Raw genomic sequence first — 24,071 nt, 5'->3', positions numbered from 1 at the left:
TTGGATTCAGTTACCATTCATCATTTCATTCCTGTTACTGCCGGTACTAAGTTACCATCCATTGCTATACCATTGCTCTGTGACCTCTGTGTTAAATAAATATCAGCGCATATGCGCAGGACTTTAATTCGGCCTCCGCGTTTTATACATTACACCAACACTGACCCACTAGTGTCCCCTCCGGGGACATACAAAACCAGAGACCTGACAACATACACACACAGGGCTGTATTACAAGCTGTGGGGGATACATAGGCTGAGGAGCTGTGTGCACCCTCCAGACCAGGGGCAACAAGAGTGTGACATCTGTCAGGGGCTGCTGCAGATCAGTGATACAATCCAATTGTGAGCAATACAGGGCCCACTGAGAGAGAGAGGTCTAGGGCAAATGCCCACTTTATCCACCCCTTAGTCACTGGGTCCATAGATAGATATATGAGCCAGTAATAAGTGGTAAGGGGTAACATGTGTCTGAGCCTGTCTCCAGTGGTAATGGGGTACCTGGGTATGTGTATGAGCCTGCCTCCAGTGGTAATGGGGTACCTGGGTATGTGCATGAGCCTGTCTCCAGTGGTAATGGGGTACCTGGGTATGTGTATGAACATGTCTCCAGTGGTAATGGGGAAACTGGGTATGTGTATGAGCCTGTCTCTAGTGGTAATGGGGTACCTGGGTATGTGTATGACCTGTATCCAGTGGTAATGGGGTACCTGGGTATGTGTATGAGCCTGTCTCCAGTGGTAATGGGGTACCCGGGTATGTGTATGAGCCTGTCTCCAGTGGTAATGGGGTACCTGGGTATGTGTATGAGCCTGTCTCCAGTGGTAATGGGGTACCTGGGAATGTGTATGAGCCTGCCACCAGTGATAATGGGGTACCTGGGAATGTGTATGAGCCTGCCTCCAGTGGTAATGGGGTACCTGGGTATGTGTATGAGCCTGCCTCCAGTGGTAATGGGGTACCTGGGAATGTGTATGAGCCTGCCTCCAGTGGTAACGGGGTACCTGGGTATGAGGAGGAGTATGCCTCTAGCAGTGAGAGTTACCTGTGGATATGAATTAGTAGTATCAGGGTATTTTGCCTCCAGTAGGGAGAGGTTTTGGGGTAAGTAGTCCTCCTGGAGTACTTGGCTTGATGCATTCCAGATGGGACAGGTAGATGTATTGACCAGCAGTCCCACATGCTTGAGCCACAGTAGGTGCTGCAGGGTAGGTGTGTCGGTGGTCAGGCCTCTGGGGTGTCCCCATCTGGCTGGCCGCCATTGGTGTAGTAATGCCCAACCTCGGTCCTCAAGTATCCCCAACAGTCAATGGTTTCCAGGTCACCTAGCAGTTGAACAGGTGTATTCATTACTCACTGACACATTTTAAAAGACCGACAGGTGGAGCAAATTATTTCATTTTCAATCCTGTGAGGAGACCTGGAAAACATGAACTGCTATTAGTTCCGAGGTTGAGCCAATCAGCTCCTAACTGTCATTTTTCAAACACACCTATGACATGGCAGTTAGGAGCTAATTGGCTGGTACTTTTTCACTCCATTTTATCACTTTACAAGCAATGATGCATCTAACCCAGAGTGTGCTTGTGTTGGAGGTCCATTGGTGGTGGCCATGTAGGGGGGTGTTCCCTCTGAGTGTGCTTGTGTTAGAGGCCCATTGGTGATGGCCATGGGGGGGTTCGCTCTGAGTGTGCTTGTGTTGGAGGGCCATTGGTGGTGGCCATGGGGGGGGGGGGGGTTTCCCTCTGAGTGTGCTTGTGTTGGAGGCCCATTGGTGGTGGCCATGGGGGGTTCCCTCTGAGTGTGCTTGTGTTGGAGGGCCATTGGTGGTGGCCATGGGGGGGGGTTCCCTCTGAGTGTGCTTGTGTTGGAGGCCCATTGGTGGTGGCCATGGGGGGTTCCCTCTGAGTGTGCTTGTGTTGGAGGCCCATTGGTGGTGGCCATGGGGGGTTCCCTCTGAGTGTGCTTGTGTTGGAGGCCCATTGGTGGTGGCCATGGGGGGGTTCCCTCTGAGTGTGCTTGTGTTGGAGGCCCATTGGTGGTGGCCATGGGGGGTTCCCTCTGAGTGTGCTTGTGTTGGAGGCCCATTGGTGGTGGCCATGGTGGGTTCCCTCTGAGTGTGCTTGTGTTGGAGGCCCATTGGTGGTGGGGACATGAAGGCTGCAGCGGTATCAGGTCTATACATATACACTAAAAAGGTCTACAGTCAATAGGTCGACCACTAATGGTCCACATGCATTAGGTTCACAGGGTCAAAATGTCAACAGGGTCAAAACGTCAACATCTAAAAGGTAGATAGTTCAAAAGTTAGACAAGGTCAAACGAAACGGTCGACAGGGTGAAAAGGTCGAAATGATAATGGTGGACATATTTTTTTTTCAACTTTTCCATACTTTACTATCCACATGGACTACGATTGGAAATAGTAACTTGTGCAAAGCACAGAGGTAGCGGAGCGAGGTACCTTGCCCAAAGCATGGCGAGAGAAGTGAGCCAAGTGCGGGGACGCATGTAAGAGGACGCTGTATATATATATATATATATATATATATATATATATACATACATACATACAGCAGCAGGTACGGCACTCTCCATAAATAACGGTTCAAACCACCGGTGCCTCCATGAACAAGACGATTCACAGCATACAGACGTGGCACTCACCATAGATATATATATATATATTTATATACACAGCATACAGACGTGGCACTCACCATAGATATATATATATATATATATATTTATATACACAGCATACAGACGTGGCACTCACCATAGATATAGATATATATATTTATATACACAGCATACAGACGTGGCACTCACCATAGATATATATATATATATACACAGCATACAGACGTGGCACTCACGGTGAAATAAATGAAGTTTCTCACCTCACACAAGATGTAACAGCAACGTTTCAGTGGTCTGTGCCACTGTTGTCGGGCTTTATTAACAGAAAAGCATACAACACATACCTTTATACCCCTCATGTGCCTTTCCCACCCCCTTACAGGTGTCTCACACCTTGTGAATTAATAAAAAATCATTAAGCACACGCTGAGCTGGAGAAACTGGCAGCCAGCACTCTGACAGCATCAAAGCTACACAGGACAGAGAGTGTGATAAAGTTACAATATTACAAAATTGCAAAGAAACAGACATCTAGCTGCAAAAAGGAAACTATGGGGTAAATTTACTAAGATGAGAGTTCTATTTAAGATGTGATGTTGGCAATAGCAACCAATCAGATTCTACTTCTCATTCATCTAGCACCTTCTAGAAAATAATATCTGGAATCTGATTGGTTGCTATGGGCAACATCCCATCTTAAATAGAACTCCCATCTTAGTAAATTTATCCCTATGTGTCCATCAAAATATACACACAGTTATAACAGTTCATTAATACTGTGCATGCAATTCAATTGCTACTTTGCACTAATATCCTTACTTTAGAAAGAAAGCAAAAGAAATCTGTTCATTTAAACCCCTAGGATGTATTACATCCAGCCTAGCGATACATCTGGCCTCAAGTTGTAATAATTTTGTGGCCCTGTCACCACCCCTAATATTAAAAGGTACCTGGTCAATCATCCTATAGCGAATGCTATTAAGGGGGTGTCTACATGTCGCAAAATGCCTCGCAACAGGCTGTTCACTTGTCCCTGCCTCCAATGCATTCCTAATGGCCGATCGATGCCCTGTCATACGCTCTTTAAATTTTCTTTCAGTCTTCCCAATGTAACTGAGCCCAGAGCCGGATTAAGGGGAGGTCACAGGGGGTGAGTACCCCGGGCCCTCCTCCCTAAAGGGGCCCCCCAGCTGGAGCTGCTTAGATCCATTTTCCCCTGCTGCCTGCACAGCGTAAACAGTCACGGCCACGCTGCACGAAGGGTTACACTGACAGCTAGCTACAGTAGTAGCAGCTGTCTGGATTGAGGGACCACGCCTCTTCCCAGCAAGGAGAGAGGGACCCGGACTCCGCAGCGACCTGGACAGGAGACTGAACAGACCTCTGCACTGATAAGGAGTGCGGTCAAGCAAGCAAGGTAGTCGAGAGGTGAACGCCCACCCCGCACAGTAGTGAGTTCATTGTTACAATCTGCAGCAGTGCAGAAAATAACACCCCCCCCCCCCCCTTCCCCATTGGCAATAGAACCCACAGTGGACTTAAACCCGTTAGAATAGTAACCCCATACCCCCTTAGAAGCAATAAAAAAAAGTTTAATAAACCACCCAATCCCCCCCAGTAAAAAAAACAACACTTTTTTCGTGCACATACCCCACCCTGCAACCAATGTATTTTTTTTTTAATTATTACTTTAACTGTACATTATTCCTCCCCCACCCCCAATTGTTATTGTATTGACCCCCCCCCCCCGGAAGTCACCCCCTCTCTACCCCCATAGGCATACGTGATCCTCCCACAAATGCAGGGACCCCCTATTTTAAGTTCCCCGGGCCTCCCAAAGGCTTAATCCGGCCCTGACTGAGCCCACAAGGGCATAAGATTTGATAAACTACATGGGTGGAATTACATGTTAGCAGAAATGTAATCATGATTTTTTTACCCGTATGTGGATGATAGAAGAAATCTCCTGCCAGTAAAAGCTGACACGTTACACAGGCACATCTAATACAGCCAACTCTTTTATGTGAACTAAGAACGTTCGTTTCTGTAGTCAAATTCACACCAGATCTAATTTTAGAGATGTCAGTTTTCATCAAATGATCTTTAAGATTTCTGCCACGTGAATAAAATTGCATCAATCTTGAACCTGACAGTTGTAATTGTTTGTCTATTTCAATAATAGGCCAGTGTTTTTTGGCTACCCTGGTGATTGTATCAGATTGTTTATTGAATTGATTCACCCAGGGGAACCTTGTCTGATGTTCTACTAGCGTTGGTTTTTCCGCAGCAGATTCTTCCTGTTCAACAACATGACTTTAGTTTTGGCTGACATCAGTAATTCCTTTACATAACCCCATGCCAACAATTTTGTGATCAGACTATCAAGTTGTCTGTCAGCAGTTGCTGCATCACTATTAACCCTACGTATTCGGATCATCTGTGCATAGGGCAAGCCTCTTTTCAAAGAGGCCGGATGACAGCTTCGAGCGTGCAGTAGTTGATTACGGTCAGTAGGCTTGGAGAAGACAGAGGTAATTAATTTACCCTCACTGTAATTAATCTTAACATCTAAAAAACTGATTTCTGTTTGGCTTACAGTGAAGGTAAATTTGATGGGTCCAGTACCAAAATTATACTGTTCAATGAGAGACATAAGTTCCTTCACATCACCCCTCCAGAGAACAAATAGATCATCTATGTAGAGATTAAACAACAATGCATTACGTCTAAATGCAGCATTGCTATAAAAAGCCTCTTCCTCTATGGCAAACATCACGATGTTGGCATATGTCGGTGCCACCGAAGAACCCATCGCACAGCCTTGGGTTTGTAGGTAGAATTGCTTGCCATAGAGGAAGAAATTGATGGTAAGGATTAGTTCTAATAGCATAACAATCACCTCAATCTTACTCATTTCAAATACATTTTTCTTCATCAAAAACCGTTTGACCGCAGCCAAACCCAACTCAGGGGGGATGGACGTATAAAGGCTCACTACATCTATGGTTGCCAACCAACCATCTAAGGGAATCGTAGTAACAGATCGCAGCCTATTCAGGAAGGTAGTAGTGTCTAACAAAAAGCTTTTTTCGTCCATTAATAAAGGCTGCAACAGTGAATCTAAGAATATAGCCAAGGGTTGTAACAGTGAATCCCCGGCCGACTCAATGGGTCGGCCCGGTGGTGATTCCAGTCCCTTATGAATTTTGGGCAATAGGTAGAATATTGGCACCAACGGAAATTTAGGTACTAAGATCTCCATTAATTCCTCATAAATTAAACCCACTGTTACTGCACATTCCAAACATTCTAAGAGTTTATTTTTTACACGTTGCCGTTGGATTGGCCTGTAGTTTCACATACACCTCAGAGACCGATAGATGGCGTAGGGCTTCGCTATTATAATCCTGAAAGTCCTGCAAGACTATAGCCCCACCCTTATCAGCCTGTCTGATAATAAGGTTAGAGTTATTAGATAATGATTCTAATGCTTTTCTCTCAGGCAAGGTTAAATTAGGATGAAAACTACCATTACTACTCAAGCCTTTAGACACATCCTGATCAAGTAAAGGCATGAAGGTTTTTAGACTGGCGTTATTGGACAAAGGTTCAAAAGCAGACTTTTTGCGAAACTGTTGCAGTTTCTGTGGAATACTGTCAGATTTATCAATCAATTTATCAGTACCAAAATATTCTTTTAATTTAATTTTACGTTGAAGTGCATGTTTTTCAATATTCCACTGGAACTAGTTGAAAGGAACTGTAGGAACAAATGACAAACCTTTATTCAATAAACTAACTTCTGCATCAGGCAACTCATAGGATGACAAATTACAAATTATTTCTTTCTTGCATTCGGTGGTCTGCCTACTCGCCTTTTGCCTGTCACACTGGCCCCCTCTCCTAGTGTATCTACGTTTCTTACATCTGTGATTGCTTTTGTAGCGGCCCCTAAAGGGACAGTAGCCTGATTAAACTTTTTAGACTCACTGTTCGTATCCTGCGAGGAATCTGTATCAAATCTTGAAAAAAAATTCCGCGGTCTGCGGCTAAACTGCGCCTATTCCCATTCTCTCTATGCCCAGACAGCCAGCGGTACACAGTGTGACGTTCATAATCATTTTCAACTTTTAACAATTTCTGTCTCTTAAAATCCATCAAATCTTTCTTATATTGTGTTACTTGTTGCTGAATCTTAAGCATCCAATCACAATCTTTATCAGCTAAAAGAATAGGCGCATTAACATTCTCAAAGGTTGTAATTTAGCTTCTAATCGACTCTAATTCCTTGGTTGATTGCTCTATAACCAAGAGAATTAGATCGAGAGAACATTTATTAAGCATAGCGATCCATCGGCGGCAGAACTGGGCGTCCTGTCTGCCGATGGTCGGACAGTGACGAACACGAAAAACCTCTAGGTATTTTCTTAGACTTAAAGTAATCACTGAGAGAGAGACTATGCAAGTGAAAATCAATTTCCTTTTTCTTTAAATTCAATAAGTCTCTAAATACAATGTTAGGGGCAAGAGACTTCGCTTCGTTCCCGCATCCCTTTACTGCAAAGGATGGCCACCGCCTCCGCTTCCGAGTATGAGTAAATCTCCCCTACCGGAAAGTTCAAATGGCTCCATGGTTCACTGGGTTCTGCCATGATGGAATATCAAAGTCACTAGTCCCCAAGTGCCCACAAAAGGCACATTCCTTAAGTTCAAACTCCTGAAAGTGCAATTACCTGAATAGGTGCTGATCGAGTCCCTGCACAGTACTTAGCTGCCGGAGATGCTCAGCCGCTGTGCCACGAATGTCTCCCCCACAGCGAGAACAGCCGCACACAGTCCCGGTCCAGATGTCTCCAAAGCATTTATGGAGAGTGCCGTACCTGCTGCTGTATAGGTGGAGACGCACTGGCTGTGCTTTCTCCGGTAAAGGCAACCCTATCCATTCATCTATTTTACTACTGCATGGGCTTTTCCTACCTGTCTTCTTTGAGGACATTTTATTGAGCATTTGCACACAGTGTTCTGGAGTATAGCTGCCGAGCAGCTGAAAGGCTGAGCAGCACAAGGACGGAGACACAGCGTGGCATCATCAGCGCTGTGATCAGCGGCCCGGGGTTATCTCCTTCCAGTGACGTGTGGTGTAGCGGCCGGCGACTGTGATACGCTGGGAACAGGATGCAGTGTGAGCGGCCTGGCCACCAGCGCTTCCTTCTTTGTGGGATCCAGCAGCCTGAGGTGCAGTGCTTTGGAGACATCAGGACCGGGACTGTGTGCGGCTGTTCTCGCTGTGGGGGAGACATTCGTGGCACAGCGGCTGAGCATCTCCGGCAGCTAAGTACTGTGCAGGGACTCGATCAGCACCTATTCAGGTAATTGCACTTTCAGGAGTTTGAACTTAAGGAGTGTGCCTTTTGTGGGCACTTGGGGACTAGTGACTTTGATATTCCATCATGGCAGAACCCAGTGAACCATGGAGCCATTTGAACTTTCCGGTAGGGGAGATTTACTCATACTCGGAAGCGGAGGCGGTGGCCATCCTTTGCAGTAAAGGGATGCGGGAACGAAGCGAAGTCTCTTGCCCCTAACATTGTGTTTAGAGACTTATTGAATTTAAAGAAAAAGGAAATTGATTTTCACTTGCATAGTCTCTCTCAGTGCTTACTTTAAGTCTAAGAAAATACCTAGAGGTTTTTCGTGTTCGTAACTATCCGACCATCGGCAGACAGGACGCCCAGTTCTGCCGCCGATGGATCGCTATTCTTAATAAATGTTCTCTCGATCTAATTCTCTTGGTTATAGAGCAATCAACCAAGGAATTAGAGTCGATTAGAAGCAAAATTACAACCTTTGAGAATGTTAATGCGCCTATTCTTTTAGCTGATAAAGATTGTGATTGAATGCTTAAGATTCAGCAACAAGTAGCACAATATAAGAAAGATTTGATGGATTTTAAAAGACAGAAATTGTTAAAAGTTGAAAATGATTATGAACGTCACACTGTGTACCGCTGGCTGTCTGGGCATAGAGAGAATGGGAATAGGCGCAGTTTAGCCGCAGACCGCGGAATTTTTTTTCAAGATTTGATACAGATTCCTCGCAGGATACGAACAGTGAGTCTAAAAAGTTTAATCAGGCTACTGTCCCTTTAGGGGCCGCTACAAAAGCAATCACAGATGTAAGAAACGTAGATACACTAGGAGAGGGGGCCTGTGTGACAGGCAAAAGGCGAGTAGGCAGACCACCGAATGCAAGAAAGAAATCATTTGTAATTTGTCATCCTGTAAGTTGTCTGATGCAGAAGTTAGTTTACTGAATAAAGGTTTGTCATTTGTTCCTACAGTTCCTTTCAACTAGTTCCAGTGGAATATTGAAAAACATGCACTTCAACGTAAAATTAAATTAAAAGAATATTTTGGTACTGATAAATTGATTGATAAATCTGACAGTATTCCACAGAAACTGCAACAGTTTTGAAAAAAGTCTGCTTTTGAACCTTTGTCCAATAACGCCAGTCTAAAAACCTTCATGCGTTTACTTGATCAGGATGTATCTAAAGGCTTGAGTAGTAATGTTAGTTTTCATCCTAATTTAACCTTGCCTGAGAGAAAAGCATTAGAATCATTATCTAATAACTCTAACCTTATTATCAGACAGGCTGATAAGGGTGGGGCTATAGTCTTGCAGGACTTTCAGGATTATAATATCGAAGCCCTACGCCATCTATCGGTCTCTGAGGTGTATGTGAAACTACAGGCCAATCCAACGGCCACGTGTAAAAATAAACTCTTAGAATGTTTGGAATGTGCAGTAACAGTGGGTTTAATTTCTGAGGAATTAATGGAGATCTTAGTACCTAAATTTCCGTTGGTGCCAATATTCTACCTATTGCCCAAAATTCATAAGGGACTGGAATCACCACCGGGCCGACCCATTGTGTCGGCCAGGGGTTCACTGTTACAACCCTTGGCTATGTTCTTAGATTCACTGTTGCAGCCTTTATTAATGGACGAAAAAAGCTTTTTGTTAGACACTACTACCTTCCTGAATAGGCTGCAATCTGTTACTACGATTCCCTTAGATGGTTGGTTGGCAACCATAGATGTAGTGAGCCTTTATACGTCCATCCCCCATGAGTTGGGTTTGGCTGCGGTCAAACGGTTTTTGATGAAGAAAAATGTATTTGAAATGAGTAAGATTGAGGTGATTGTTATGCTATTAGAACTTATCCTTACCAACAATTTCTTCCTCTATGGCAAGCAATTCTACCTACAAACCCAAGGCTGTGCGATGGGTTCTTCGGTGGCACCGACATATGCCAACATCGTGATGTTTGCCATAGAGGAAGAGGCTTTTTATAGCAATGCTGCATTTAGACGTAATGCAGTGTTGTTTAATCTCTACATAGGTGATCTATTTGTTCTCTGGAGGGGTGATGTGAAGGAACTCACGTCTCTCATTGAACAGTATAATTTGGGTACTGGACCCATCAAATTTACCTTCACTGTAAGCCAAACAGAAATCAGTTTTTTAGACGTTAAGATTAATTACAGTGAGGGTAAATTAATTACCTCTGTCTTCTCCAAGCCCACTGACCGTAATCAACTACTGCACGCTCGAAGCTGTCATCCGGCCTCTTTGAAAAGAGGCTTGCCCTATGCACAGATGATCCGAATACATAGGGTAAATAGTGATTCAGCAACTGCTGACAGTCTGATCACAAAATTGTTGGCATGGGGTTATGTAACGGAATTACTGATGTCAGCCAAAACTAAAGTGATGTTGTTGAACAGGGAGGATCTGCTGCGGAAAAAACCACCACTAGTAGAACATCAGACAAGGTTCCCCTGGGTGAATCAATTCAATAAACAATCTGATATAATCACCAGGGTAGCCAAAAAACACTGGCCTATTATTGAAACAGACAAACAATTACAACTGTCAGGTTCAAGATTGATGCCATTTTATTCACGTGGCAGAAATCTTAAAGATTATTTGATGAAAACTGACATCTCTAAAATTAGATCTGGTGTGAATTTGACTACAGATACGAACGTTCTTAGTTCACATAAAAGAGTTGGCTGTATTAGATGTGCCTGTGTAACGTGTCAGCTTTTACTGGCAGGAGATTTCTTCTATCATCCACATACGGGTAAAAAAATCATGATTCCATTTCTGCTAACATGTAATTCCACCCATTTAGTTTATCAAATCTTATGCCCTTGTGGGCTCAGTTACATTGGGAAGACTGAAAGAAAATTTAAAGAGCGTATGACAGGGCATCGATCGGCCATTAGGAATGCATTGGAGGCAGGGACAAGTGAACAGCCTGTTGCGAGGCATTTTGCGACATGTAGACATCCCCTTAATAGCATTCGCTATAGGATGATTGACCAGGTACCTTTTGATATTAGGGGTGGTGACAGGGCCACGAAATTATTACAACTTGAGGCCAGATGGATCGCTAGGCTGGATGTAATACATCCTAGGGGTTTAAATGAACAGATTTCTTTTGCTTGCTTTCTAAAATAAGGATATTAGTGCAAAGTAGCAATTGAATTGCAGGCACAGTATTAATGAACTGTTATAACTGTGTGTATATTTTGATGGACACATAGTTTCCTTTTTGCAGCTAGATGTCTGTTTCATTGCAATTTTGAAATATTGTAACTTTATCACACTCTCTGTCCTGTGTAGCTTTGATGCTGTCAGAGTGCTGGCTGCCAGTTTCTCCAGCTCAGTGTGTGCTTAATGATTTTTAATTAATTCACAAGGTGTGAGACACCTGTAAGGGGGTGGGAAAGGCACATGAGGGGTATAAAGGTATGTGTTGTATGCTTTTCTGTTAATAAAGCCCGACAACAGTGGCACAGACCACTGAAACGTTGCTGTTACATCTTGTGTGAGGTGTGAAACTTCATTTATTTCACCGTGAATGCCACGTCTGTATCCTGTGTATATATATATATATATATATATATATATATATATATATACACTGCTCAAAAAAATAAATGGAACACTAAAATAACACATCCTAGATCTGAATGAAATATTCTTATTAAATTCTTTGTTCTTTACATAGTTGAATGTGCTGACAACAATATCACACAAAAATTTCAATGAAAATCAAATTTATTAACCCATGGAGGTCTGGATTTGGAGTCACACTCAAAGTTAAAGAGGAAAAACACACTACATGCTGATCCAACTTTGATGTAATGTCCTTAAAACAAGTCAAAATGAGGCTCAGTAGTGTGTGTGGCCTCCACGTGCCTGTATGACCTCCCTACAATGCCTGGGCATGCTCCTGATGAGGTGGCGGATGGTCTCCTTAGGCATCTCCTCCCAGACCTGGACTAAAGCATCCGCCAGCTCCTGGACAGTCTGTGGTGCAATGTGGCGTTGGTGGATGGAGCGAGACATGATGTCCCAGATGTGCTCAATTGGATTCAGGTCTGGGGAACGGGCGGGCCAGTCCATAGCATCTATGCCTTCGTCTTGCTGACACACTCCAGCCACATGAGGTCTAGCATTGTCTTGCATTAGGAGGAACCCAGGGCCAACCGCACCAGCATATGGTCTCACAAGGGGTCTGAGGATCTCATCTCAGTTCCTAATGGCAGTCAGGCTACCTCTGGCGAGCACATGGAGGGCTGTGCGGCCCCCCCAAAGAAATGCCACCCCACACCATTACTGACCCACTGCCAAACTGGTCATGCTGGAGGATGTTGCAGGCAGCAGGACGTTCTCCTTGGCGTCTCCAGACTCTGTCACGTCTGTCACATGTGCTCAGTGAGAACCTGCTTTCATTTGTGAAGAGTACAAGGCGCCAGTGGCGAATTTGCCAATCTTGGTGTTCTCTGGCAAATGCCAAACGTCCTGCACGGTGTTGGGCTGTAAGCACAACCCCCACCTGTGGACGTCGGGACCTCATACCACCCTCATGGAGTCTGTTTCTGATCGTTTGAGTAGACACATGCACATTTGTGGCTTGCTGGAGGTCATTTTGCAGGGCTCTGGCAGTGCTCCTCCTGTTCCTATTGCACAAAGGCGGAGGTAGCAGTCCTGCTGCTGGGTTGTTGCTCTCCTACGGCCTCCTTCACGTTTCCTGATGTACTGGCCTGTCTCCTGGTAGCGCCTCCATGCTCTGGACACTACGCTGACAGACATAGCAAACCTTCTTGCCACAGTTCACATTGATGTGCCATCCTGGATGAGCTGCACTACCTGAGCCACTTGTGTGGGTTGTAGAATTCGTCTCATGCTACAACTAGAGTGAAAGCACCGCCAGCTTTCAAAAGTGACCAAAACATCAGCCAGAAAGCATAGGAGCTGAGAAGTGGTCTGTGGTCACCACCTGCAGAACAACTCCTTTATTGGGGGTGTCTTGCTAATTGCCTATAATTTCCACCTGTTGTCTATTCCATTTGCACAACAGCATGTGAAATTGATTGTCAATCAGTGTTGCTTCCTAAGTGGACAGTTTGATTTCACAGAAGTGTGATTGACTTGGAGTTACATTGTGTTGTTTAAGTGTTAACTTTATTTTTTTGAGCAGTGTATATATATATATATATATATATATATATATATATATATACATACATGGTGTAGTCACGTTATTATGAGCACCGTCTAATAGCCAGAGTAGCCGCGGCACAGACAGCAGCTAGACGGGCTGAACTGTTGTTTTAAGCACACGTCTGGTGGCCCCAGGTACATTATGACGGTGAGCTGCTCCACTGTATTGCGTCGGTCGGCCTCGTGCATCTTCATATACACATACAGGTTGAGTATCCCTTATCCAAAATTCAAAATCCCACATTTTTGGTTCCACTGCTGAGATTATGACACATATACATATATATTATATTATATGTCTACTGTATATAATATATCTATATAGACAGATAATATTTCTCTTACGTCCTAGAGGATACTGGGATCCACATTATTACCATGGGGTCCACTAGGAGCCATGGGCACTTTAAGAAATTAATAGTGTGGGCTGGCTCCTCCCTCTATGCCCCTCCTACCAAACTCAGTTTAGAAAATGTGCCCGGAGGAGCCGGTCATGCTTTGGAGAGCTCCTGAAGAGTTTTCTACTTTTATTTTTATTGTTATTTTCAGTCAGGGCTGTTTAGGCAACACCCTGACTGCTTCGTGGGACTTAGGGGGAGAACGGCCCAACTTCCTAGAGAGTTAATGGTCCCGTTTCTCTGCAGGACACTGAGCTCCTGAGGGAGCTATTTGCAAGCCACACCATGGTGCAGCGTACCCTCCTGCAGCACGCTGCCACCCCCTAACAGAGCCTGAAGAGTGGTAAGTATAACGCCGGCGCCCCGGTAAGCGGGTTGCCATCAGGAATGGCGGCACTAGGGTAGGAGCACAGCTTTCCTTACAGGCTGCGTTCCAGGGAGGCTCAGACGGACACACGCTGCGGCGGGTCTCACTATGAGGGGCGTGCTGGGCCACCCATATTACCCACACTGGCCACACAGCTAGCAGAGGTTTTTACAGCTAGTTAGCACAATCTTACAAATCCTCAGGGCCAGTATAAAGAATAAAGTGCGGGAAGCCGTGCGCCATTTCAGGGGGCGGAGCTTCCCACTAAGTGGATCCAGCAGCTCTCTGGCGCCATTTCCCTCTGCAGCTCTGACAAGGCAGCAATACAAGGGACGCGCAGCTCCTCTGACAGGACCCCAAATCTCCACTGTGGTACCAGGGGGTCTTAGTGAGGGGGGGAGCAGTGTAACCTTTATAAACACTATCCTAGTGCTTGTTTATTGTGACCCAGCTTAGTTTTACTACTGCTGATAGGGGCGCTGTGTGGCCGGCTCTGAACTCTGTCTCTCTGAGACTCTGCCTACATATACTGTGTTTGTCACCAGTGTGTGTGTGTGTGTGTGTGTGTGTGGGGGGGGGGGGCCCTTTACAATGTCCAGGGACTGTGTTTCTTGTACAACAGAAGGTCTCTCATCCACTGGGGACTCACTACCCTGTACTCAGGAAAGTGCTCACTCTCAGTCCAGTGGGGCTGAACCCCCGTGGTTGGCTTCCATTAAAGGGATGATTTCAAATATTTTAACTAAACTGTCTAATAATGAAAAGGAAACGCAATTCTTGAGGCAGTCTATGGATGACCTGATACATAGAGATTCAGCTCCCATACCTGCACCCCAGGCTCTCGCCATTTGCCCACAAAAACGTATCCTGGCCCAAATCATGCAGGCTAACATGGATCCTGATACATCAGATCAGGAAGAGGGGGAAGTAGATGCGAGTGGGGGGGATGCTGTCCTGTCACAAGGAATTCAGGCCCTCATTGAAGCTGTCAGAACTGTCCTACATATCCCTGACAAGTCAGAGGAGGCTGAGGAGGAATCTTATTTTAATACAAAAAAAAGAAATCCTCTGTTAATTTCCCCACTTCAAAGGAATTAAATGCCCTCTTTGAAGAAGCGTGGTTTAACCCTGATAAAAAGTTTCAGATCCCTAAGAGACTGATTTCTTCCTTTCCCTTTCCTGCAGAGGATAGGAAGAAATGGGAAATCCCGCTGACTGTGGATGCATCGGTATCCAGGTTATCACGTAAGATAGTCTGGGGCAGCCTCCTTAAGGGACGCTGCTGACCGCAATATTAAGACCACCCACAAGTCTTTATACACATCGGCTGGGGTGGCCCAGAGACCCACTATTGCTTGTGCATGGATTACTAGGGCCATTGCTAAATGGTCAGATATTCTAATAGATTATTTAGATTCCTTACCAAGGGATGATGTTGTTTTACTCCTGCAGCATATACAGGATTCTGCAAACTTTATGGTTGAAGCCATCAAAGAAATTGGTCTACTCAACGCACGCACCACTGCCATGGCAATGTCAGCACGCAGGGGCTTATGGCTACATCAGTGGACTGCGGACACGGAATCCAGAAAAGGCGTGAAAAGTCTTCCTTTCACGGGTGAGGCTCTGTTTGGAGATGAACTAGCTAATTGGATATCCAAGGCTATGGCGGGTAAGTCTACATACCTTCCCTCCGCAGCGGCACCTGCTAGGAAAACATATTCTGGTGCAACTCTGCAGTCCTTTTGTACAGTGAAATTTAAAGGCAAATCTAAGGTTTCTTCTACAATCTTCAAAGGGCATAGAGGTAAACCCAGAAAACCCGCTGCTGCAGGTTCTCAGGATCAGGTCTCCAGGTCTGCTTCCTCAAAGCCTTTAGCATGATGGTGGCAAACACTGTCTTGAAGACAGGCAGGTGGAGCCCGATTACGTTATTTTAGTCACATTTGGGCAATATCTTGCAAGGATCCCTGTGTAAAAGATCTTATCACAAAGGGATACAGACTGGAGTTTCAGGAACTCCCACCTCCCGATTCTTCAAATCAGGCTTGCCAGCATCTCCAGAAGCCAGTTTGATCTTACAGGCAGCAATTCAAAAACTGGTAAAGACTCAGGTCATTGTTCCAGTTCCGATTCACCTATAAAACAAAGGTTATTATTCCAACCTGTTTGTAGTGCCGAAGCCGGACGGTTAGGTAAGGCCCATTTTAAACCTCAAGTCGCTGAACCCGTATTTACGGGTGTTCAAGTTCAAAATGAAGTCTCTGAGAGCGGTGATCTCAGGTCTGGAGGAAGGGTAATTCCTGGTGTCTTTGGACATCAAAGATGCGTACCTTCATGTTCCGATCTGGCCGCCTCATCAGGCTTATCTAAGGTTTGCATTACAGGACTGTCACTACCAGTTCCAGGCCCTGCCTTTTTGCCTCTCCACAGAACCAAGGGTGTTCACCAAGGTAATGGCAGAGATGTTTCTCCTCCGCATGCAGGAAGTAAACATAATACCATACCTGGACGACCTGCTGGTCAAGGAGCCTTTCAGAGAGAAGCTGTTGCACAGCATCGCCCTATCAACTCGATTGCTCAAGGATCACAGTTGGATTCTCAACCTGCCAAAATCTCACCTGGAACCAACACGGAGGCTTCCGTTTTTGGGAATGATTCTGGATATGGAGGCACAGAGGGTATTCCTTCCAATGGAAAATGCATTGGTGATCCAGTCAATGGTGCGGGATGTCCTAAGACCGCCTCGGATATCAGTGCATCTTTGCATTCACCTCCTTGGAAAGATGGTAGCCTCTTAAGAGGCTCTACAGCAGAGGTTCTCAAACTCGGTCCTCTGGGGCCCACACAGTGCATGTTTTGCAGGTCTCCTCACAGAATCACAAGTGAAATAATTAGCTCCACCTGTGGACCTTTTAAAATGTGTCAGTGAGTAATTAATACACCTGTGCACCTGCTGGGTTATCTGCAAAACATGCACTGTGTGGGCCCCCGAGGACCGAGTTTGAGAACCTCTGCTCTACAGTATGGAAGGTTTCATGCAAGACCCTTCCAGCTGGATCTGTTGGACAAGTGGTCCGGATCGCATCTTCACATGCACCAGAGGATACATCTGTCGCCAAAGGCCAGGATCTCCCTTTTGTGGTGGCTTCAGACCTCTCACCTGGCCGAAGGCCAAAGGTTCAGGATTCAAGATTGGATTCTGCTAACCACAGACGCAAGCCTCAGAGGTTGGCTAGCAGTCACCCATGGAGAGCAGTTCCAAGGAAAGTGGTCATGTCAGGAAGCCGTCATTCCGATCAACATTCTGGAACTAAGGGCAATATACAACGCCCTTCTCCTAGCGTCCCATCTTCTTTGAGATCGGGCCGTTCAAGTCCAGTCGGACAACGTGATGGCAGTGCCTTACATAAACCGACAGGGCGGAATGAAGAGCAGAGCAGCCATGTCAGAGGTAACAAGAATCCTCCTCTGGGCGGAAAAGCACGCGGTGGCGTTGTCGGCAATCTTCATTCCAGGAGTGGACAACTGGGAAGCAGACTTCTTCAGCAAACACGACCTCCATCCAGGAGAGTGGGGACTTCACCCGCAGGTGTTCGAATCCTTAACACATCGATGGGGGATTCCTCAAATCGATATGGTGCAAGCAATTCTCATTGTTCCGGACTGGCCAAGAAGGGCCTGGTATGCGGATCTACTGGAGTTGCTCCTGGAGGACCCGTGGCCTCTTCGCGAGGATCTTCTACAGCAAGGGCCGTTCGTCTATCAAGTCTTACTGTGGCTATGTTTGACGGCATGGATGTTGAGTGTCAGATTCTAGCCTGAAAAGGGATTCCGGTTAGGGTGATTTCCACTTTGATCCAAGCCAGAAAGGGGGTAACGTCTAAGCAAAACAACCATATTTGGAAGAAGTACGTCCCTTGGTGTGAGACCAGGAAAATTCCTGCGGCAGAATTTAAGCTGGGGTGTTTTCTTCTTTTTCTGCAGGCTGGAGTGGATGTGGGCCTACATTTGGGCTAATGTGGCTTCTATTCCGGAGGTTCAGACCTTTTTGAAAGGTGTTTTACACATTCAACTGCCCTTTGTGCCTCCTACGGCACCTTGGGATCTCAATGTTGTGTTGCACTTCCTCCAGTTGGATTGGTTTGAACCCTTACAGGCAGTGGACATTAAGTTTCTTACATGGAAGACAGTTACACTGTTGGCCCTGGCTTCGGCCAGGCGAGTGTTAGAACTTGGGGCATTGTCTCACAAGAGCCCCTACTTGATTTTTCATGAGGATCGTGCTGAACTCAGAACTCATCAGCAGTGTTTTCCGAAGGTGGTGTCTGCTTTTCATATCAACCAACCTATTGTGGTTCCGGTGCTAACTGACACCTCTGCTTCTTCAAAGTCCTTGGATGTTGTGAGGGCTTTGAAAATTTATGTACAACGTATGGCTTGTCACAGAAAGTCTGACTCGCTGTTTGTGCTCTATGATCCCAATAAGATTGGGTGTCCTGCTTCAAAGCAGTCTATTCTAGCTGGATAAGGCTTACTATCCAGCATGCCTATTCTACTGCAGGTTTATTGGTTCCGAATTCGGTACAGGCCCACTCTACTAGGTCGGTGGGTTCTTTCTGGGCGGCTGCCTGGGGTGTCTCAGCTTTACAGCTCTGCCGAGCAGCTACTTGGTCTGGTTCAAACACGTTTGCTAAGTTCTACAAGTTCAATACTTTGGCCGCTGAGGACCTTCAGTTTGGTAAATCTTTTCTGCAGGAACCCCAGCACTCTCCTACCCAGTATCTTCTAGGTTGTAAGAGTAAATAGGATTTTAATTACCTACCGGTAAGTCCTTTTCTCGTAGTCCGTAGAGGATACTGGGCACCCGCCCCGGTGCTTTGTTTTTCTGCACTGTTATTTGCTTAAGAATTGTTGTTGGTTCAGCCCTTGCTGTTCCGGTTCAAGTTGGGCTAGCATGGCTTTCCTCTTGTTTGTTTGTGCTGGTTCAAATCTCACCACTATTCAGTTAAATCCTTCTCTCGAAGTATGTCCATCTCCCCAGGCACAGTTTCTAGACTTAGCCTGGTAGGAGGGGCATAGAGGGAGGAGCCAGCCCACACTATTAATTTCTTAAAGTGCCCATGGCTCCTAGTGGACCTGTCTATAACCCATGGTACTAATGTGGGCCCCCTGTATCTTCTACGAACTACGAGAAAAGTATTATTTACTGGTAGGTAATTTAAATCCTATTATAATATATATGTCATTATCTCATGTCAAAGTCGAAAAATATTGTTATACATATGCCTTGCACTAACCCCATGCACATGCCCGCTGCATGTGCACTCAGTCCTCCGTGCGTGCACATATACGCAATTTGCGTAGGAGTCGCTCCAGCGATCCTGTGCGTGATACGCAGTTTGCGTAGGAGTCGCTCCGGCGACCCTGCACATGATATGTGTATTTACGGCGGAGTTTGTGAGCGTGTAGCGTGCGACTCGAACATAGCATATTTAACCCAAATAGTGCATTTTGTAGATATTGTACCCCTTCACCATGACAGCGAGTAATGTTAGTTTAAACAGTTCCTGGACAGAGAGATTCGTCTTAGCATGATAGGAAGGGTCAGATAAAGGTTGGTAGGTGATGTCTAGTATCCAGCTGTAGGGTATTTTAAGGGTAACATTCCGGTGTTAGTTAGGAAAGAATCGCATGTTCCTGCGTATAGTTATGCACAGAAGTAGAAAATAGATATAAAATGTATTTAAAAATATTACGAATGGGGAGGGGACGAGAATGGAACCTAGTCACACATGAATTTCCCACAGACTGAGATACAATGGCCTTATAAACACTAAGCTTTGAGATTCTATGAAGAGGGCATACACCTTTGTTTATGAATGGGGCCAGGTTTCTCTCCAGAATAATGAGTGCTGAGTTGTCATTGTCTCAACTGAAAGAAAGGGACAAACAAGGGTGAACAATGCCCAGGAGCAGAGTATGTTTGGAAGATCAGAAACAATAGCTAACCACAACAAAACCAGACAGATAGGAATTTAGAATCCTAACATTCCTAGTTCAAAATCCATGGAGATAGAGGTATTCATTTATATATATATATATATATATATATATATATATGTGTATAAATATATAATTCCTAACAAATTGTAATAGCAGGAGTGTGTGTGTATATATGTATATATATATATGTGGAAAGTGTTTTTATAGATCAGTGCGCTTATCCATCGTTCGAATATTCCTTCCAAAGAAGGGATTGCCGAATGTCAATATGCTGAGACTTAATTAGTCGTATTGGGTCCGTAACAATAGCCGTCTAGCGAATAATCCGTGCTCAATAGACACCTCCCAAACTTATTTGGTGGCAGCTCAGTTCTTCAAGAAATGACCTGGGTAGATTCAGTCATGCGATTCTGTGGAGGTGGGGGAAAAGAACAAGCGCCATATGGTGTAGTAATTCAAATAAATGGGATAATTATGGACACGTAATTATATTGTAAGTACCGGATATAGTCTTGGAATCAGGCCTATCGGTCTCTCTTTTCTCAGTGGCTGTTCTCCACCTATATGTCAGGAGACAAAGATCATCACCATATAGAGTAGTACCTTTGTAAATATCTTAGGGAACCCTCCCCTATATGTCATGCGTACCAAATCAATATTTCAATCAAGCATATAGGATAAACTTATATCCAGATGACTCAAGCAGGTCCTGTATGGTGTATTTGTTCATTCAATTTCAATCTACTGCCTTGTATGATGATACAAAGTTTTTAATAAACCAAATAAAACATAGTACATAAATAAATAAATAAATAAAATATAATATATGAAAAATCTTAGCTCAGAGATACAGGCAGTAGGTAGGTAGGTCAATCTCTCAGAGAGATGTACTATGTACTATGTTTTATTTGGTTTATTAAAAACTTTGTATCATCATACAAGACAGTAGTCCTAGCCATCGCCCACTTCTTGAACTAACCAATGGTCCCCGGTGTAGGACATGTCCCACCCCCTAACCAATGGAAGAAGAGCACACAGTGTCTATTGTATTATGTCTTGAGCTACTGAATAAAGAGCGAGCAGCAGGCCAGATCACTATCAAAGACTCTGAAGGCTTTCTACCTGATAGCTGAGGACTGGATCCAGGTTGCGCTTGCGAACGATTCCCCACGTATGTATATTTCTCTGTAGCCATTATTCTCTATTATTCTGTTTAGATTTCCCTGTTAGCCTGTAGTGTATAACTTGTATCTGTTTAACCTTTTTCTCTGAATAATCCACTGCGGTGTTAGAGCCCAGTGGTTTACCACAATCAGTGTTGTGTTTTCACTTTCCTGCCTGGACTTTTAAAGTGGTTTAACCTGTTTAAGGTGTATAAGCATTGTTAAGGTGTATGCACTGCGGATACTTTGTATCACCAGCGCTACTTAAGGTTTAAAGGTATTAACATCGTTGCAGTGCTTTGCTGCAAAGGTTTAAAGTATAAGCACATCCTTACACTGTTTCATTACTTAAGGTTTACTGTATTTCACTCTGTGTGCGTCCGCGCCGCGTGTACGTTGTACCCACGGCACGGCGTCTGATACGCAAATAGCGTATCAATACGGTACTCAGTGCGCTAACAGCGTGCTTAGTACAAAGCGTGAATCCGTGTGCGTACGTGCCGCTCATGCGTCGCGCCCACGGCACAGCGTCTGATACGATAAGTGCGTATCCATATGGTACTCAGTAAGCAAATAGCATACTTAGTCCGTAGTGTGTGTAATAAGTCTAGCGGCCATAGCGGCTCCACGGTAATAGTGTATAGCTTTATGTTTTAAGGTAATATTTGACATTATCACTCAGTAGGGAATCCAAAAATGTTGGATTTTGAATTTTGGATAAGGGATACTCAACATATATATATATATATATATATATATACATATATATATATATATTCTGTATATTATATATACACACATACATGACTTATACAGATTGCGCTCTCAGTCAGTATACAGGGATCGGAGCGGGTAGTGAATTGCCCGGGCTCCAGCTATGTAGTGTGACAACAGCCGGTGGGTCAGAATCAGACCCACGAGATTCAGCCATCTGCAGCAAGCAGAATCAGTGGTCACCGGTGGGTCCCATCTCACAGTCCAGCAGCAGCTGTGGGTGCCCTGTCATTTGCTGCAGCGCAGGCTGAGGGGTGCCAGGCGCGAGCCGGCCTGTCCTCTATTGCAGGAGTTATCATGTCTCCTGGGACAGAGCTGATTAACTCTGCAGCAGCAGCAGCGGGCGTGCGCAGAGGTCCACTGTAAAAGCTGCGATCACACCTGGTTTCTGCTGTAAATGCAGGTGCCCCTTCAGAGCATGGAGCCCGGATGCAGGTTCCTCCATTGTCTCTGGGAGTTACACCCCTGATTACATTTATTTATTATTTATTTATTAACAGTTTCTTATATAGCGCAGCATGTTCCGTTGCGCTTTACAATTAGAACAACAGTAATAGAACAAAACTGGGTAAAAACAGACAGACAGAGGTAGGAAGGCCCTGCTCGCAAGCTTACAATCTATAGGGAAATAGGCATAGATACACAAGGATAGATGCTACCTATTGCATAATGGTTCCCCAGATTGCTAGGTTCTTAATGGGTTGTATGATGATACCCACAAAGTTATCCAAGTGTCAGTAGGGTGTGAGACTAAAGAAAGACAAGATATGTGATGTTATGAATACTCTACAGAGGATGTAATTAGATAGGGAAGCACTGAAGGTTATGTGGGTGGGTCTGGAATTTGATAGGCTTGTCTGAAGAGGTGAGTTTTCAGGGAACATTTAAAGGTTTGGAGACTAGAGGCGAGTCTTACTGTGCGTGGGAGGGCATTCCACAGAGTGGGTGAAGCCCGGATAAAGTCCTGTAATTTTGAGTGTGAACAAGTAATGCGTGTGGATGAGAGACGTAGATCTTGTGCAGAGCGGAGAGGTCGGGTTGGGAGATATTATGAGATAAGAGAAGAGATGTATGTTGGTGCAGTTTGGTTAATAGCCTTGTATGTGAGTAAAAGTATTTTATATTTAATACAGTAGAATACCAGTAACCAATGGAGGGACTGACAGAGCGGATCTGCAGACGATGAACGTCTGGCAAGGAAGATTAGCCTCGCAGCTGCATTCAAAATGGATTGTAGTGGTGAGAGCCTATGTTTGGGAAGACCGGTCAGGATACTATTACAATAATCAATGCGGGAGATAATGAGAGCATGGATTAGAGTTTTTGCTGTGTCTTGTGTAAGATATGGTTGTATTTTGGATATGCTTCTTAGATGTATGTAACATCCACAGCCTTATATAGCATGTCCCCATGCCAACATATAGCATATTACATCTATGGCAGTGTATAATCTATCTATATAATATATTACACCCACGCTGGTATATACAGTAACATATCCTCATGCAATTATTTACTACAGTATATTACATCTATGCCAGTATATAGCATATCCTCATGCAGTTATTTAGTATATTACATCCATTTTTAGTGGATGGATACCCTAACTGTGAACAAATTTACATTTTCTTATATACCCGAGATTTATTATTTCATTTTTCGGGCACCTCTGTGGGCAGATTTATTAGGGTATCTATATATTGCACCGTGTAGGTTCTGAGAATAACCCATTCTTGTGTCTTAGCTCCAGAAGAAGTACGGTCCCATATTCACCGTCTGGAAACTGACGCGCCCTGTGGTGGTTCTCTGCGGCTATGAGGTGGTGAAAGACGCTCTGGTGAATCACGGCGATGAGTTTAGTGGGCGCCCGTTACTCCCAGTGCATGATCGCTACTCTGGAGGATACAGTAAGTCCCCGGGGTTACTTCATGGGTCCAATGAATTGTCATCTGTATATGTAAAGGCTGCAATCTGATCACACTGGTGCAATTCCCCACAGTGAGGGATGGTCACAGGTGTGATAGGGGGGATGGTTACAGGTGTGAGAGTGAGGGATGGTTACAGGTGTGAGAGTGATGGATGGTTACAGGTGTGAGAGTGAGGGATGGTTACAGGTGTGAGAGTGAGGGATGGTTACAG

General features: G+C 44.8%; 1 protein-coding gene across 1 annotated transcript in view; it reads left to right on the top strand.

The window, feature by feature from the left end:
• The window catches only part of LOC134927084 (cytochrome P450 2C20-like), a 178,091-nt gene that overhangs the window by 19,165 nt on the left and 134,855 nt on the right, over positions 1-24,071 (top strand). The window contains exon 3 of the mRNA XM_063921082.1: positions 23,677-23,839. Coding sequence (XP_063777152.1) covers positions 23,677-23,839 — 163 coding nt within the window. The remainder of the gene's footprint in view (positions 1-23,676; positions 23,840-24,071) is intronic.

Source organism: Pseudophryne corroboree, chromosome 5 (assembly GCF_028390025.1).
Source record: "Pseudophryne corroboree isolate aPseCor3 chromosome 5, aPseCor3.hap2, whole genome shotgun sequence".
NCBI classification, from domain to species: domain Eukaryota; kingdom Metazoa; phylum Chordata; class Amphibia; order Anura; family Myobatrachidae; genus Pseudophryne; species Pseudophryne corroboree.
This window is presented reverse-complemented; position numbering and strand designations above follow the sequence as displayed.